Source organism: Mastigoproctus giganteus, chromosome 13 (assembly GCF_048544385.1).
Source record: "Mastigoproctus giganteus isolate SK-2022 chromosome 13, ASM4854438v1, whole genome shotgun sequence".
Lineage (NCBI taxonomy): Eukaryota > Metazoa > Arthropoda > Arachnida > Uropygi > Thelyphonidae > Mastigoproctus > Mastigoproctus giganteus.
The window spans coordinates 114,237,356-114,254,496 of record NC_143587.1 but is presented as its reverse complement, the minus strand read 5'-3'; the positions used below and the strand labels follow the sequence as shown (position 1 = coordinate 114,254,496).

The following is a 17,141-nucleotide window of genomic DNA, read 5'->3' as shown; positions in this document are numbered from 1 at the left end:
TGCCCTCTCAGGTGATTATTCTGAGCAAGAGGAAGAATCCCATCAGTACTGAGCATGCTCAAACCATTAAAGGCTTTATACACCTCAATCAGATCACCTTGCAGGTGCCTAGTCTCCAAACACTGTAATTTGCAAAACTCAAGCCTTTCTTCATAAGAGCAACCCTTTCTTCCATTCACTAATCTTGTTGCCCTTCTCTTTACTCGTTCAACAGCTCTACATCCTTCTTAAAATGAGGTATACAGTACTCAAGGTGTGGCCTGACCATTGCCTTATACAAGGGGATAATCACCTCCTTATCCCTGCTAGAAAAATTCCTGTATATCATTGACAAGACACCATGTCCAATGATATTTATTCTTTAAATATTTATGTTTTGTTTTTGCTTTTACTTCAGTCATCTGTTTACAAGGGAAAAAAAAAAAACTCTTTAATTAGTTTTAGTATTAATATAGGCAAATGGAAGGATGTCGATCTGTTGCAACGATCACAAAGAAGAGTAATGAGATTAGTGAGGGGGAACAAAAGGTTGATTTTAGGCTTCGGTTCTGCAAACTACAGCACCTGAACACTAGGCACTTGTGAGGAGATCTGACTGAGGTGATTAATGCTTTAAATGGATTGAGTAAGCTCAATGCTGATGGAATCCTTCATCTTGCTTAGATTTTCGATCAGCCCCCATGTGTGTAATCTAAGCAAGATGAAGGATTCAAACTACCAACCTCTATAACAGCAGATAGGAGTTTGTTTCGACAATCTCCCATCTGGTGTTATTGAGGTTGGTAGTTTGAATAAATTCAAAGAAGTAGACAAACTGTATAAGGGATGGGCAGATGATATTGGAAATGTTGGCCTTTTCTCCTTGGCTGATGCTGTATAAGTTTGCTATCCTGCATCATTTGCCTATATTAATACTAAAACTAATTAAAGAGGTTTTTTTTTTTTCTTTTAACCAGATGACTGAAGTAAAAGCAAAAATGAAACATAAATATTTAAAGAAAGTTAAAAACCAGTTATGAAAATAAGCAATGCAATTAAGATATGATTTTATTTTTATATTGAGACTTTTGCTTCTACAGTATTGTTGTTGTTGTTTTTTTTTTTTTTTGGTTAGTCTTTACAGTCTGTACCAGATTGTAAATTAATAGTTCCAATTGATTGTTGAGAGTAGCAGTGATTGACATGACTAGCCCCTTATTATTAGTCTTAGTTAGGGTGTTCATTTCCCCCGCTACCTTTTTTTTTTTTTTTTTTCTTTCTTTCTTTCTTTTTTTTTTTTTTTGGATAAAACAAAATTTTAGACTTTAAAAATATAACGACTTTTGTTTCTCTATTCCATACATTTTATTTCATTTATACCTTGTTTTTTACTTAGTAAATTTCATGTTGCGACACAGTACCAAATTATTATGTTGTTGTTGTTGGGAGCATTAGCAACTAAGGCCATATTGCTCCAAGAATATGCGGTGGTCATTCCCTGACCTTTCCACATTCTCCATATTTGGTGGTGATGGGCTCGAACCATGGTCTAATCAAGAAGTGTGTGTTACACACTGCTGCTCCTTCGCACCTGGCTACGTAGGCACCCAAAAATTATTATGTAAATGGATGTCTTCTGCCATTCACATAATAGCTGTAATTATATCAGCTACACTAATGAATTAAAGCTATGTTATAGACAGCACAAAAATATTTTTTTTTGAATATTTCTATAATACATAGCACATTACATGAAAAAATAATGTAACAATTTGATAAAAACAAGAAAAAAAAACTTTTTCAATTAAATTCCACCTTGAACCTTCTTGAAAATAATGGAAATAACAAGTGTTAACTACATCAGAGAGTAAAATATTTTAGCATGTTATAATTTTTCACATGAGTCAGCAATATAAGTACACTGGGAAAAAATGGATTATCCTTTCATTCTATGGATCTGGTTAGGGTGAAGACATTTACCTTTAAAAGTTCACAACTGATTATATATCTAAATGTATAACTATTAAGTTCAGAAAGACCAGAAAGTCTGCTTCCAAAGATTGTGCTTAGTTCCCTTCTAATTATTCTTAAAACTAAATGTATAAACTTACTTTTTAACAATTTCAAGTACTAAAATTAGAGGGTCTGTCAGAAGCTAGCACAGCCATTCTAGTTACAGAGAAAAACAAACTGTCATGATGAATCCAAAATAAAAAACCAAATATACACATGAAGAACCTAATGCTAATTATGCACAGTAACAAGTAAGGTAGAAGAGCTTTTAACTCTCTGTAAATGCCATCTATATAATGGTTTAAACTACTTAACTACAAACATAATATCTTGAAAGTTACTGGCCACAGCATTTCCTCAACAGGAAATCTTCCAATCAGCATGGAATTTGACAGATGTGTTTGAAAAACATCTGTGAAACATGTAAAAAACAACATTTATTACTGTTTTTGGAAGACAATGGTCTGAGAGATTGCTCTAACTGCTATATACGTTTAACCAAATGAAGTTCTGTGAAGTCCTAGACAAAAAAATATTTCAAGGGATCTTTTTTTTATTTCAAGATGTTATATGCATTTTTAAATTATTTATGTGACTAAAAGATATTAATCTTTAAGTAAAATTACATATAAATATTAAATAAGTAACCTAACTTTTCCAATGGCAATTTTTCTAGTGATCTGAGAAATTAATTTCCCTTAGCAATCGATTTTTAAAGAAACTATTGAGAGTTCTCTTAAACATTCCTAACCAATCACTGAATGCACATAATTTTTAATCAGTTTTAACTTTATATACATTATATATACATACAGACATGGATACATACCCTCCATTTGGTGAGAGCAATTGCTTTTAAATATTCTGCTACCATATAGAAGAATATTTAAAAGCAATTTCAGTTTGAGACGAGAAATATTTTGAAAAAAAAATTTAAATTCCTCCATACAACAGCCCATATCCATTATCATTTTATAACACCATATAAATATCTTTCCAATGTTTTATGAGATTTTCATCATCCATATTTTTTAAATTACTAATGTGTAAAATCCAAACATATAAAAGTCATTTTACTATAGTTCACATTGTTTAAAGTCACACAAAAGCATGGTCAATAATGGTGGGTGGGGGGGGCCTGGTCAAATAATCCTTTATTAAATAGCATTAAAATAATTTTTTTTTAAATAGAAATGTCAGATTATATATTCCAGAAATAGTCATAATCACACATTTTTGTCTTCTATGATTCTCTTTATTTTAAATTCTGGATTTAATGCTCACAGAGAGTTGAGGCTTTGAAATCGATTTGAGTGATATTCACTAATCATTTTGACCATACCAATTGGCCTGTTGACTGCCACATTTCCTGAGATCTCTGAGAAGCTGGTGCTGAACTTCATAGCTAGATATTTTTCTACATATTATTAGCACAAGTAGAGGCATATGATGCAAGAAAGCAAGCTTACATCAGCCAAAAAAAAAAAAAAAAAAAAAACCTTCCCATTTCACCCATCCATTCACTCCAAATGTTTGTCTAGTTCTCGAACTTATTTAAGTTGTTGATCTCCACTACAACAGATGGAAGTTTCTTCCAACAATCAACCATCTGCTTGCTAAATTGCTCAATTTGAATTTATGTCCCCTCAGATGAGTAATCTGAGCAAGAGAAAGAATCCCATCAGCATTCAGCTTGCTCAAACCATTCAAGGTCTTGTACACCTCAATTAAATCACCTCGCAGATATTAGTTTCCAGACCCTGCAGTTTGCAGAATGTAAGCCTTTCTTCGTAAAAGCAACCCTTGTTACACTCGTTAATCTTGTTGCCCTTCTCTGTACTCATTCCAGCAATTCTACATCATTCCTAAAATGAGGCCTCCAGATCTGTATGCAGAACTCAAGGTTAGCCTGACCATTGCCTTATACAAGTGGACAATCACCTCCTTATCCCTGCTAGCAAAATTCATGTATATATCATTGCCAAGATACCATGAGCTACTCTTGCAGCCTGTCTGCACTGTCAGAAAACTTCATATCTGACTGCACAATTACCCCCAGGTCCTTTTCATTTTCCACTACTCTAAATGTAGTACTTTTTTTTTTTTTTTGGTAGTTTTTGGTAGTTGGCGCATCGGCTTCTGTGGCCATAATGCACCTCCCAAGGTTTTTGCAGTACTTTGATCCAAGCCCGAGGCGGGATTCGAACTTGCGACCTTTGGGTTGCTAGGCAGAGAAGTGTGGTACTACCCCATTGGTATGTTACTCTGAGGTTACTGATACCCATATGCAGTACTTTACATTTCTCAATGTGAAACTCCAGTTTCCACCTCTCAGCCCATCCACTCAACGTTTCCAGATATGGTTGCAGTAGTGTACTATCATTACTGTCATTACCAACCCAGGCAACCTTCATATCATCTGCAAACTTAGACTTTTAACCCTCATATACCTTCATCAATATCATTGATAAATACAAAAAGCAACAATGGGCCCAACACTGATCCCTGGAGGACTCCACTAATACCATTAGTCCGCAAACAACAGTGTTCATTGATTACCACTCTCTGTCTTCTCCCACTCAACCTTTCATCCATTTTAGCAATTTGCCCTTAATGCCATACAGCTCCAATGTACAGTAGTCTTCCATGTGCAACAATATCAAAAGCGTTCCTAAAATCCAAGTATATGATATCAAAATTATTTTTTGCATCCAGTTCCTTTGTGACTACATTATAGTATCATATCTGGTTTGATATGATACTATGATGATTGGATACTACATCAAATTTGATTGGATACTACATCAATCAAATTTGTCAGACAACTATAACTGCAATCTTGTCTAAATGATCCTGCATTGCTTCTTTAACCAGTGACTCCATTACTTTCCCTGGAACAGAAGTTAAACTAACAGGTCTGTAATTACTTGTGTTACCCTTCGATACCCCCTTTGTGAATTGAGGACACATTTTCACATCTCTAGTCCATGGGGACCTCCTCTGAGTCCAAGAAAACTTTTATAATTATGGCTAAGGGTTTGCTTACTTCCTTTGCTGCTTCCTTTAATATAACTGGGTGGATCCCATCCACCTCAGGTGACTTTCTTATGTTCAATTTCAACAATTTCTTCTTCTCCACTTTGCTCTCAGTTATTACAAAATCATTTAGCTTCCTGCCAGAGTTTGATAAGCTTCTGGCCTCCACTTCCCTACAGACTTCCTCATGTGTGAATGTAGATGCAAAATACTGATTCAGTTTGTCAGCTACCTCAGCAGGTTCATCAAATAATTGAACTGTCGATGGCAAGTGGACCAATCTAATTCATCCCCTTCCTTCTAGAGTTTACATAAGTAAAGAAGTCTTTACTGTTTTTCTTTGCATCCTTTGCCAAAGATTTTTCGTAATCTGCCTTCGCTTGCCTAACCTCCTTTGTGACTTGATTACAGACAAGCTTATATCTGCCACAGGCATCTGTGTCTCCTGATAATTTATATGCTTTCCATGAATTTTTCTGCCATGCCACAAGTCTCATTAGTTCATCTGAAATCCATTTAGGCCTAAAACTTGAACAGTATTTCTTAGTTGATATGAAAAGCCTATAGCTTATAAGATTAATTCCTTGAATGCTTCCCATTTAGAATTTGCTGTTGTATCATCAGTTGGTCCCACTGTATAGAATTTAAAAAATCTCTGAGACCACTGTAGTCGAGATGATGTAGCAGAGTGGTCAGGAGTGCGAATGCAGTAGCACATGCTCTTTGAGTTGACCGAGATTCGAGCCCGTGACCGCTAAATACGATTAACATTTGTATTGACTGATTTGTTGTAAACTCCATTGACCTGGTGGTTGTGCCAGAGTATAAACAAGAACATATATGCCATAGTCTCAATACTGAATTTATCCGAGATGCATTGGTGGCATATGTTCTTACTTCTTGCAGTAGAAAGAGTTATGAAAGTTTCGAATTTACATTATATTTTCATTCCTCATAGAGAATCATCTGTTATGAAAGTTTTCTAGAGCAGTTGTTCTCAAAATGTAGACCACAGACCATAGACCACTGATGGTCTGTTAAGGTTCTAGAGTAGTCCATGTGCTCTCAAAAAATGCAAATTACTGACATCCAGTACTAAAGTTTTTGGAATGACATGTTCCAGCAAGGAGATAGGGGTTTTATCCACCAGGGCTTTTGTCCACTGAAGTGGTCCACAGATCAACAAGGTTGAAAATAGTCTTTCTTAAAGCAGCAATATTTTTGATTAGTTTATTACTTTAAAAAAACACCAACAAAATTAAAGCAAACAGTACCACTAAAACAAAATTAAACACACACACACACATTTAGGATTGCACTTGTTAATTACTTACCTTCACACATGAGTTTATTGTTGGAGGAAGAAATCTTTAGTTCAATTCTACCTCGCCGCTCTGTATGATCACAGCCACATAAATTTGGGACGCTCTCTTGGCATCGCTTATGCACATTCATATCACATGCTATAAGAAAGTAAATAGTATTAAAACTTGTATATAGCATATTATATTGTAGATTATATTCTGAGTAAGCAAAAGATTAATATTTTAATATTTTAACAGATTACAATTCAAGTTTTTTTTTTTTTTATTTAGTTATTAATATGAATCAGTAATCAAGGGTGTAATGGGGAATGAATGTTCAAAATCATGTGATTTTGGGGATGGGGACAGAAAGGAATCCCTTTGTCTAGTTACAGCCAACTTTACATTAAAAAATTAAGGTAGGGTAGCTTACATTCCTGACAACTCGAAATCATATAGCAATGTGGGGGTCGGAAATGCTTTCCTGAAGCGTGTGTTGTACACAGAAGCACCATAAAGAAAAGAGACCATAAGTGAGAAATCGTTTTAATAATACATGAAAAGAAGCAAAAGGTACATGGATTAAAGTAAGTGTTTCGAAGTTTCTTCCACGGGCTACAATGCACGCCTCACATCTCCGACGCAATGGACATCCGAACATTCTGGAATACTCCAGGCGAATTTCGAATTTCTTGAACAAGAACGCCAAGTTAGTAGGATGGATGATTACACGAACGCAGAGTTAGCCGATATGCATTTGGCGTACGGGGCTGCAAATTGTAGTGGGCCAGCCGCACAGTGTTTGTACGCGGAACGATATCCGACGAGGCGTATTCCCCAGTCATAATTTCTTTGCAAGACTGCACCAGAGGTTAGCTGAGAGAGGTTCATTTGAAAGAGCTGACAGGGGACAGGGGTAAGAACAGCACGGACTCCAGCCGTCGAACAGAATGTGCTGCAGCATGTACAGGGGAATCCAAGAACGAGTACACGAAGTCTAGCAAACGCAGTCGTGGTTTCCCATTGCAGCGTCTGGAGGATTCTCCGAGAACAAGACATGCATCCGTTTCACGTGCAGCGTGTCCAGACACAGCAACCGGAGGATTATGCACCTCGTATTGCTTTCACACAGTGGTACCTTGGAAAATGTGCTACAAATCCCCTTTTTCCTGCTGAAGTGTTGTTTTTCCGAATGAGGCATCCTTCACAAGCGGAAGGAATTTTCAACACGCATAACGACCATATCTGGGTCGCGGTCGAGAACCCGCATGCAATACGACGTCGTGCAGCACAGATTCGATTTTCGGTCAATGTATGGGCCTGGGTATTATGGGAGATCACCTCATCGGACCTTACCTGTTACCGTGTCGTCTAACCGGACCTATCTACTTGATCTTTCTGCAGCAAGTATTGCAACAACTTTTTGAGAGATGAACAGATTTCTGCATCGACGCAACAGACAATGTGGTTCCAACACGATGGAGCCCCTGCCCATTATAGCGGAGATGTTCGTAACTACCTGGATGTCACATTTGGTCAACAGTGGATCGGACATGGTGGTCCCGTGCGTTGGCACTGCTCGGTCACCCGACCTATCATTGTCTTGATTTTTATTTCTGGGGTCGTATGAAATCGCTAGTTTATGACACCCCTGTTGGCAAATGCTGAGGAGCTGGTTGCAAGAATCGCAGTAGCTGCCGAAGAAATTCGAAATTCGCCTGGAGTATTCCAGAATGTTCGGATGTCCATGCGTCGGAGATGTGAGGCGTGCATTGTAGCCCGTGGAAGAAACTTCGAACACTTACTTTAATCCATGTACCTTTTGCTTCTTTTCATGTATTATTTAAAACGATTTCTCACTTACGGTCTCTTTTCTTTTTATGGTGCTTCTGTGTACAACACCGCTTCAGGAAAGCATTTCCGACCCCACATTGCTATATGATTTCGAGTTGTCCGGATGTACCCTACCCCTCTTAGAAGTTCTGAAACGTTTAACTGAAACACCCCTGTATATATAAGAAACACTGTTCCTTAAAGGCCCCACCCAGAGTAATATGCTAACTGATTAGCATGACAATATTTCTAAAAACTATACATTTTTTGGTTGGGGAGTTAAAACATTCATATATTACTAAGCATTAAAATGCAGCAGAATTAGCCTCTTCAAAAGCCTCTAATTCTAAGACGTTTTTGAACAAGCTAACTTATAATATGAAAACCAATATAAGAATATGTAGACATGTAGACATGTATAGTATCTTATGTAGGACGGCACCTGAACGAAAGTTCATCTCCGTCTTTGTACACTGTGATGGTTACAGAAAGCACTGTAACAGGCCAGAAATGTGTGTAACGTTATGTTCGTGCAGTGTGTGTGTTGTTGTGTTGTTTAGTTGTTTCTGGCCGTTTTGTCACCAGGCAGGCGATCACCTGGAAAGCCTGCCCAGTGTCCCGTCTACACCACGGGGAGGTAGGGCCACAACTGCGCAAGAACCATAGGCCAACCTCAACAGTCACGTACTGAATGTCCAAAGAGGATTTGGAGCCATTCAAAAGAACCCCCGCGCCAGCAAGCCGGCAACAGCGCGCGCACGCACGCACACACACACACACACACACACACACACACACACACACACACACACACACACACACACACACACACACACACACACACACACACACACACACACACACACACACACACAGCACACACTCCCAGGAGAAAGGACAGCAGAAGACGAAGAAATAAGGATGAGAATAGCATAAAGTAAAAAAAAAAAAAAAAAAAAATAAAAATAAAATCTTTATCCATTTCTTGCCCACATCTGTATGCAGTGCTGCCCAAAGTGGGTCCACAAAGAGAAAAGGTGTATTGTCAAACAGAAGTTGTAATGTCATTCAATCATGATCGGCAGGAACAAGTTCTAGATATAATTCTGAATTCTGTTAATCTGGAGTGGTGTCAGAAGTCTCTGGTAGATGACGGTATCACTGAGCAGAGGTTTAGTTGAAGAGAGTCTTGATAAAGGATGAGTCAGAGAAGTGCAGCATCTGTCAAAATCTTTGTGTGTTCTTGGAAAGCCACAACAATTTTGTATATGACGTCATCAGGACGACGAGGCAGCGCACAGTTGTATTATGATTTATGATGCATTTTCAGTTTCATTTCTTGAATTAAACATTGAGGTTGAGAGCCTTCCTGCGATTAAAAGCAGCATTGCAGGAAGGTTTGAAGGGCCTGGAAATTGTTGACAGAAATGAGTATCTTCTCACCTCCGGGACACAAGTTTGGTACTGTTGCCTTAAGAGCCCGATCTTAGATCATCGTAAATGGAGCATTCAAAAAGTACGTGAGGAGAGTCTTCCGGTAGCCCACATCGACAGGAGACTGTATTGGAAAGTCTGAATTGGTAGAGTTTTGCGTTAAGCGAACCATGCCCAGTTAGTATGTAGGAGGTAAACAGTGAGGGTGTGAAAACCATTTTCTGGTGGATGATGCAAGTAGTGCAGTTACGTCGGGAACGAAGTTTTTGGTGATAGCTCCTTTTTCGGTAGAATTCCATCTATTCTGCCAGGTATTCACTAACAAATTCCAGCATCTGGTTCGCTCAGTTTTGGGATCAGTCTGAGGGTTAACAATGATTCCCCTGAAATTCCACGGAAATGCCTTTGCGGATGTAAAAGCAAAGCCCTCTAAACACAACATGCAAGTCAAGTGGTATGGTGCCTGCAAGAGTCTGTAAAGCTGGAGTTGATACTGTTTCGGCAAACGTGAAGTAGGCTGAGGAGAAAAGCAACTGTTGAATAGTGGATAACTTGGTTTGTACTGTTTTGAGTGCAGTACGTCTAAACCAAAGGCTGGCAGCGTAGGTTGTAATTGGGATTATGGCAGCATTGTAAAATAGATGTAGGGTTTTAGTGTTCAGTCCCCAGTCATGTCTGGTAATTTGGAGCAGCATCGCGGTAAAACTCTTAACTTTGACAGACAGATGTTGAATATGCTCAGTAAAGGAAAAGCGGGTCGTCGATGATGACTCCTAAAAATTTGGTGCTCTTCGGACAAGTGGAAGTGATTTCTTGTCAACGTTTTACAACTGGTGGTCTGCGATAGTCTAATTTGTGTTTAAAAATCATGATCTTTCGATTTTGTTGGGGATAATTTTAATTTGTTCTTAGAGGACCAGGACGATAGTTCATATAAGAATATGTAAAACTTTTATACCAAATTGAATCCTGAGCTGGATAATTTATAGGATGAGCAGCTGGGCTGCTCATCCTTGCTCTGGCATTCCGCATGCACCTGACCGCTTCGGGGCATTGCACCCACATGTTGGTGATGTGTGGGTGCAATGCATTGAAGTATGTCCAAACCCCAGGCAAAGGAAACATTTTGTCACCACAGTGAAGAGCATAAATTTATGGGAGGGTGTACCCAAGGAAAATCCTGTTAAGGGACATCAGGCTCCTGAACAGGTTTAGTGGCAGTGTGATGACTCGGTGAGTTACTGATCCTAGGGGGCTCACATCTAGTGAGTATGGGCTTGGCACACCCAGGGTCCTGAGCTGGATATCATCATTCTTCTCTTTCTTGATGATTCCTTTCTACTTCTCTCTCTCTCTCTCTCTCTCTCTCTCTCTCTCTCAGGGTAACTCGGGGAATTTTTTTCACTGGTGCAGCATAAGCCTCAGGCTTCCTAGCACCATGTGACTAATAATAATTAAACCTAACTGTGATTTCACTCTAAACCTCTTCAATGGTGTGTCCTAAATTGGCAAGATTCTTGAAGAACAGATCCTCCAACATTTCTTCATCAGTGAGATCTCTCAGTATACTGTATAAAACAACAGACGGGTTAGCTAGTTTTGGGAGAGTTGAAGATATTCCTGAAGACTTCAGGCTGTTGAGATGGTCACTAAATCATCTTTGGAGGTCATCTCCAGTAAGACTCCATGGTTCCGGATGGGCCTAAGCGTTTTGACTTTCACAGTCTTAAAATCTGTCTTCAGGGTTTGTTGTACTAGATCTTTGATTTCTCCACTCGGGGAATTTTTTTCACTGGTGCAGCATAAGCCTCAGGCTTCCTAGCACCATGTGACTAATAATAATTAAACCTAACTGTGATTTCACTCTAAACCTCTTCAATGGTGTGTCCTACGAACCTCACATCCCTCTGAGGTTCATAGGAGAAGAATATGCTGTGGTTTCAAGTTATCTCCTTTTGTTGGTTGCATTTGGTTGATGGGTCTAGACTGTGGGATCGATTTTTTGGGTCTTGCAACACTTGCATAGGTTTTAACAGGGGCTGGGCTGGGACAGGATCTTTCTCCAGTTCCACGTTTTCTTCCTGTGGTAGAGGAAACCTAGAAAACATGTCCAGAACTTTCTTAAGTATTGTCGTCCTTGACTTTAGCTCTTCATTTACTGCCTTGAGCTTCTCATTATCAATAAGTTGGGCAGCTGTGATCATCTCTAGGCTGGCCAATAGCTTTTGTATTTAATTTCCTGCAACTTTGGTGAATCTGTTATTATCATTGTTAAGAAATGTGATGATATTTTTTTTGGAGTACTGAAATAATTGGATTGAAGTTTATTCAGTCTCATTCCCTTGCATATTGGAGTTTGGAAGAGCCAGAATTGCCAGCCTGCTAGTAATAGGAATTCCTGAGGCAATGGTTTGATCAAGCGAGGATGGTGGTAGAAGGTAAGTTGGTACATTGGAAGCAGATGTTATAGTTTGTATTGCCATGGGGGGCAGGACATCAGCTTGGGCAGTTGAGGAGGAGGGAAAGAAAGCAGCTGTATGTGGAGGAGCTGGGGTGATGAGGCAGGACAGGCAAGTGATTCCAGGATGGAGGCTGCTACAGGAGTTGAGATGCTGAAATCGAGTTTGGAGGAAATTGACTGGTCAGGATCCCCCGACGGCGACCTATTATGTTCACCAACAGGGGAGGGAGAGGAGCGTAGAGGACGGTTCTTAGATATTCTCTTATTCTTTTTTTCTGGGTGAAGCTCTGCTGATTCATTTAAGAGTGGGGAAGGTTAGGATCCTCCGGTTCCTCCTCTGGAGAGGAACTAGAATCTTCTCTCGAGCTCAGAGTTGGCACCTGCATTTTGTAATGTCCGATTAAAAAAACAGCAATTTTAGAGACACAGGGATAAATTTTACAGGTCTCCAGAATCTGGTCTACCAAAAAAGTCTACTGAAATGTTAGTTATAACTGCAGCTGATATGGGTTCAAACTTCTGCCTCCAGGGGGGTGCTGAAGGGAACGAACTTGCATGTCGTGTTCTTGGGCGTCAGCAAGTCGTCATGTGTATCAATGCACAGTAAAGAAAAAACAAAAAGTTCACTACACAAATTAATTATTCAAATTGGAAGTCAGTAATAAATTGATGACATCAGAGTCATGTCATCAACTTCTGGCTTTGAGTAAACCTTCTTAGGCCTTAGTAAGTTGAACAGTGCCCGTTCTCCTTTAGGATCACGTGATTTGCTGTTGTTTGAGACAGAGGGCTTTCTCCCACCCGGTGAACAAACAATGGCCATAATAAAGTAACTGAATTTTCCGTGCGAAAAGAGAATGTCCCCCAAAATCACTGAAAGCAAGACAAAGCGGAAAAATTTAAAACGATCATTTCTCGAAAATTCTGAAGTAGTTTTCTGTAAAAATAACTTATTTCGACTAATCAGACCAAAGGATTCTCTTTGACTTGAATTTATCTCAGAAACTGAAGTTTGAACCCCTTTGCAAATCACACTTTTAAGAGCACAGAATCCATGTATTGTAAGGTGATAAACCTGCCCCTTCCCCCCATTTACACATGTAGAATATCTTCTGTATCGCAGCTCCAGGAACATAAGTTCATCTCTGCCCTGTTACTCTGTGATGATACAAAATTCAGTAGAGCAGCCAAAAATGTGTAGTTGTTATGTTTGTGTATATTATGTGTTGTTTAGTTGTTTCTGGCCTCTGCCATTGGGCAGGCGATCTCCTGGAAAGCATGCCCGGTGCCCGTCTACACCACGAGGAGGTGGGCCACAACTAGATATGTCCTTAGCCAAGTGGAGATAGACCATTACAATCTTTGTCTGCCCTGAAGAGGGCAAAGTGGAGATAGTGCTATACCAGTGGGTGCCAGCAAATCCCATACCCACAGCTACCCAAACTTAGGGTACCAGCATAGAGGAAAAAATTAATGAATAAAATCATAATTAAAAAAAAAAAAAATTTAAGTAAAATAAACTTATAAAAAAAGAGTAGGAAAAAAAAATAAATAAATAAAAAATTTTAAAAAATAATAAATAAAAATAAAAAAAAAATAAAAAAATTAAATAATAAAAAAATGAAAATAAAATAAAACAGTATTTAAAAAATTAATTAATGAAATTTAAAAAAGGGGGAAAAAATTTTTAGCCAGTATTGCTAAAGAAAATAGAAGGAAAAAAAATCATACAAACATAAAAATAAAATATATTAAAAAATAAATAAAATAAAATAAAAAAAAGAAGAGAGAAAAAAAAGAAAAAGAGAAAAAATATATATATATATAAATTTAAAAGAAAAAAGAAAAAAAAAAATAGATAAAAAAAATAAAACTGAATTGTCTAAGATTGGACAAATATACCGCACCCACTGGAGGCAGTGCAATACTTTCCCACCCCCATGTGTAATGTTATATGTTGTGCCCATTGTTTATCCGGCTTATTCGCCGCCAAGCCCCTAACGGGACCTATGTTGCCCATACCTTGCCATCCCCAGGGACTCACATCTGGTGAGTATGGGGGGTTCTGTGAGAGGGTCCCGAGCTGGATGTCATCATCATTCTTATATTTCTTGGTGATTTCCTTCTACTTTTGACTCTCTCTCACTCAGGTTAACTTGGGAATTTTTTTTTTTTTTTTTTTTGGCAGGTGCAGCACAAGCTTCAGGCTTCCTTGCATCATGTAGCCAATAATAATAATAATAATAATAATAATAATAATAATAATGTGGAGGCTAGCTGCTACCAGTGGGACAATTGTACTCTGGCAGGTCTGCCACTTACTTTCCAGGGATTTTAGTGACTGGGACCAAAAATAAAATTAGAACGAGTGCATTTAATTTTAGTTCAGATACATTAAAGCACTAATATGGGGTTTGATGCTGAAGGCCTCTTTCTGAAGTGCCTAAAAGTTCGGGTGAAGTTTTATGGTGTATTTCAAATTTGGACGTGTAGGGCTATACGCTGTGCAAGAGAAAGAGCTTGAAGGGCAGAATGAAGGGTAGGGGATGAAATAGGAAGAGGGTCGATAGGGCAGGTAACCCCCATTATTCAGTGAGGCATGCCCATGCCCCACCAGAGGGAAGGAATGGTGTAGCAGGGGAGAGAGGAGACAGCAACCCATCACCTCCCCCCCTGCCGGGTGTGGGAGAAAAAGGGTTGCACCGCACAAGACAGTGCAAAGACTTGAGCCAATATGGCTCCGTCAAGGTGGCAACTTGGACTTTCTATGCAGTATGAGATCTTCGTCGGTTTCTCTGTCATCGGTATTCTTTAGTATCCAGGTTTGTCCTCAGCTATGAACACTGGTCAGGTCCGCTATCAATGGCTGTGGTACTCTTCGTCATGCTTCTATCTACATCAGAGTGCCTGGCACATGTATGACTGGACCCAGAGTATCCCAGCAGAACATCTCCCAAAGCATGACACCACTGCCACCGGTTTGTTTTCATCCCATAGTGCATCCAGGTGCCACTTCCCCAGGTAAACAACTAATATGTACCAGGCCATCCACATTAGCATTAGCATTAGTAGAGGCATTTGATGCAAGAAAGCAAGCTTATGCAGCATCAGCCAAAAAAAAAAAAAAAAAACCCACTTCCACTTCACCCCTCTGTTCGTTCAAAATACCTGTCCAGCTGAGCCTTAAACTTATTTAGGCTATCAACCTCCACCACAAGGGATGGCAGTCTGTTCCACCAACCAACCACCCGCTAGCTAAGGCAAATTTCCGCACGTCTATCCTACATCTGTCTTTCCTCAATTTGAATTTATGCCCTCTCAGGTGATTTTTCTGAGCTAGAGGAAGAATCCCATCAGCATTGAGCATGCTTAAACCATTCAAGGCTTTACACACCTCTATCAGATCACCTCGCTGGTGCCTAGTCTCCAGACACTGTAATTTGCAAAACTTAAGCCTTTCTTCGTAAGAGCACCCCTTTGTTCCATTCATTAATCTTGTTGCCCTTCTCTGTACTCGTTCCAGCAGCTCTACATCCTTCTTGAAATGACGCCTCCAGACCTGTATACAGTACTCTAGGTGTGGCCTGACCATTGCCTTATACAATGGAATAATCACCTCCTTATCCCTGCTGGAAAAATTCCTGTATATCATTGACAATACTCCATGAGCTACTCTTGCAGCCCGTCTGCACTGCTCAGAGAACTTCATATCTGCCTGCACAATCACCCCCAAGTCCCTTTCATTCTCTACCACTGTCAGTGTAGTACCACAGAGTTGATACGTTGCAATGGGGTTGCTTTTTCCCATGTGTAGTACTTTACATTTGTCAATGTTAAACTTCATTTGCCACCTCTCAGCCCATCTGCTCAACCTTTCCAGATCCTGTTGCAGCAGCATAGTGTCAGTAGTGTCCTTGACAACCCTGCCAACCTTTGTATCATCTGCAAACTTGGACATTAAGCTTGATATACCATCATCAATATCATTTATAAATACAGAAAACAATAATGGACCCAACACTGAGCCCTAAGGGACTCCACTAATAACATTAGTCCACGATGAGCAGTGTCCATTGATTACCACTCTCTGTCTTCTCCCCCTCAACCACCCCTTTATCCATAGCAGCAATTTGCCTCCAATGTCACACTGCTCCAATTTGTGTAGCAGTCTTCCATGTGCAACAGTATCAAAAGCCTTTCTAAGATCCAAGTATATAATATCAAAGTTATTCCCTGCATCCAGTTCTTTTGTGACTGCATCATAGTATCCAATCAAGTTGGTCAGGCAAGACTTCCCCTTAACAAAACCATGCTGTGTCTGAGCTATAACTGAAGTCTTGTCTAAATGATCCTGCAGTGCTTCTTTAACCAGTGCCTCCATTAATTTTCCTGGAACAGAAGTTAAGCTCACAGGTCTATAATTACTTGTGTCAGCCTTTGATCCTCCTTTGTGAATTGGGGTCACATTTGCACATTTCCAGTCTATGGGTACCTCCCCTGAGTCCAAGGAAGCTCTCATAATTATGGCTAAGGGTTTGCTTACTTCCTTTGCTGCCTCCTTTAATATAACTGGATAGATCCCATCCACCCCGGGTGCCTTTCTTGTGTTTATCTTCAACAGTTTCTCCTCCACTTTACTCCCAGTTATTTCAAGATTCTGTAGCTTACTGCTAGAGTTGAATACACCTCTGGCATTCCCCTTGCTGAATAACTCCTCATGTGTGAATGTCGATGCAAAATATTCATTTAGTTTGTTAGCTACCTGAGCAGGATCATCAACAGTTGACCCATCAATATCAAGTGGACCAATCTGATTCATCCCCGTTTCGTATTGCACATGGTGCAATACGAAACATCATTATTATTGTTGTTGCTCTTATATTATTTCTCCATGATTGGGGATTCCACTCCATGACGGGTACTGCTACCAAGTACATAGGGTGGTTGTAATGTCTGGTGTTGGTGTTCCTGTCGATTGAGGAAATCTCTGACTATCCTACAGATGTTGAGGATTGTGACTTTCTGGAGTTCCTTGTAAGTGTTCTCTGGGAGACCTATTGCTGATAGACTGCTATGTAGAG

General features: G+C 39.4%; 1 protein-coding gene across 2 annotated transcripts in view; it reads right to left on the bottom strand.

The window, feature by feature from the left end:
* Positions 1-17,141, bottom strand: part of LOC150076375 (protein kinase C, brain isozyme-like) — an 847,829-nt gene that overhangs the window by 515,947 nt on the left and 314,741 nt on the right. For both annotated transcript variants that reach the window (XM_090387781.1, XM_090387780.1), the window contains exon 5: positions 6,363-6,491. In XM_090387781.1, the coding sequence (XP_090243907.1) occupies positions 6,363-6,483 (121 nt within the window). In that variant the 5' untranslated portion in view covers positions 6,484-6,491. The remainder of the gene's footprint in view (positions 1-6,362; positions 6,492-17,141) is intronic.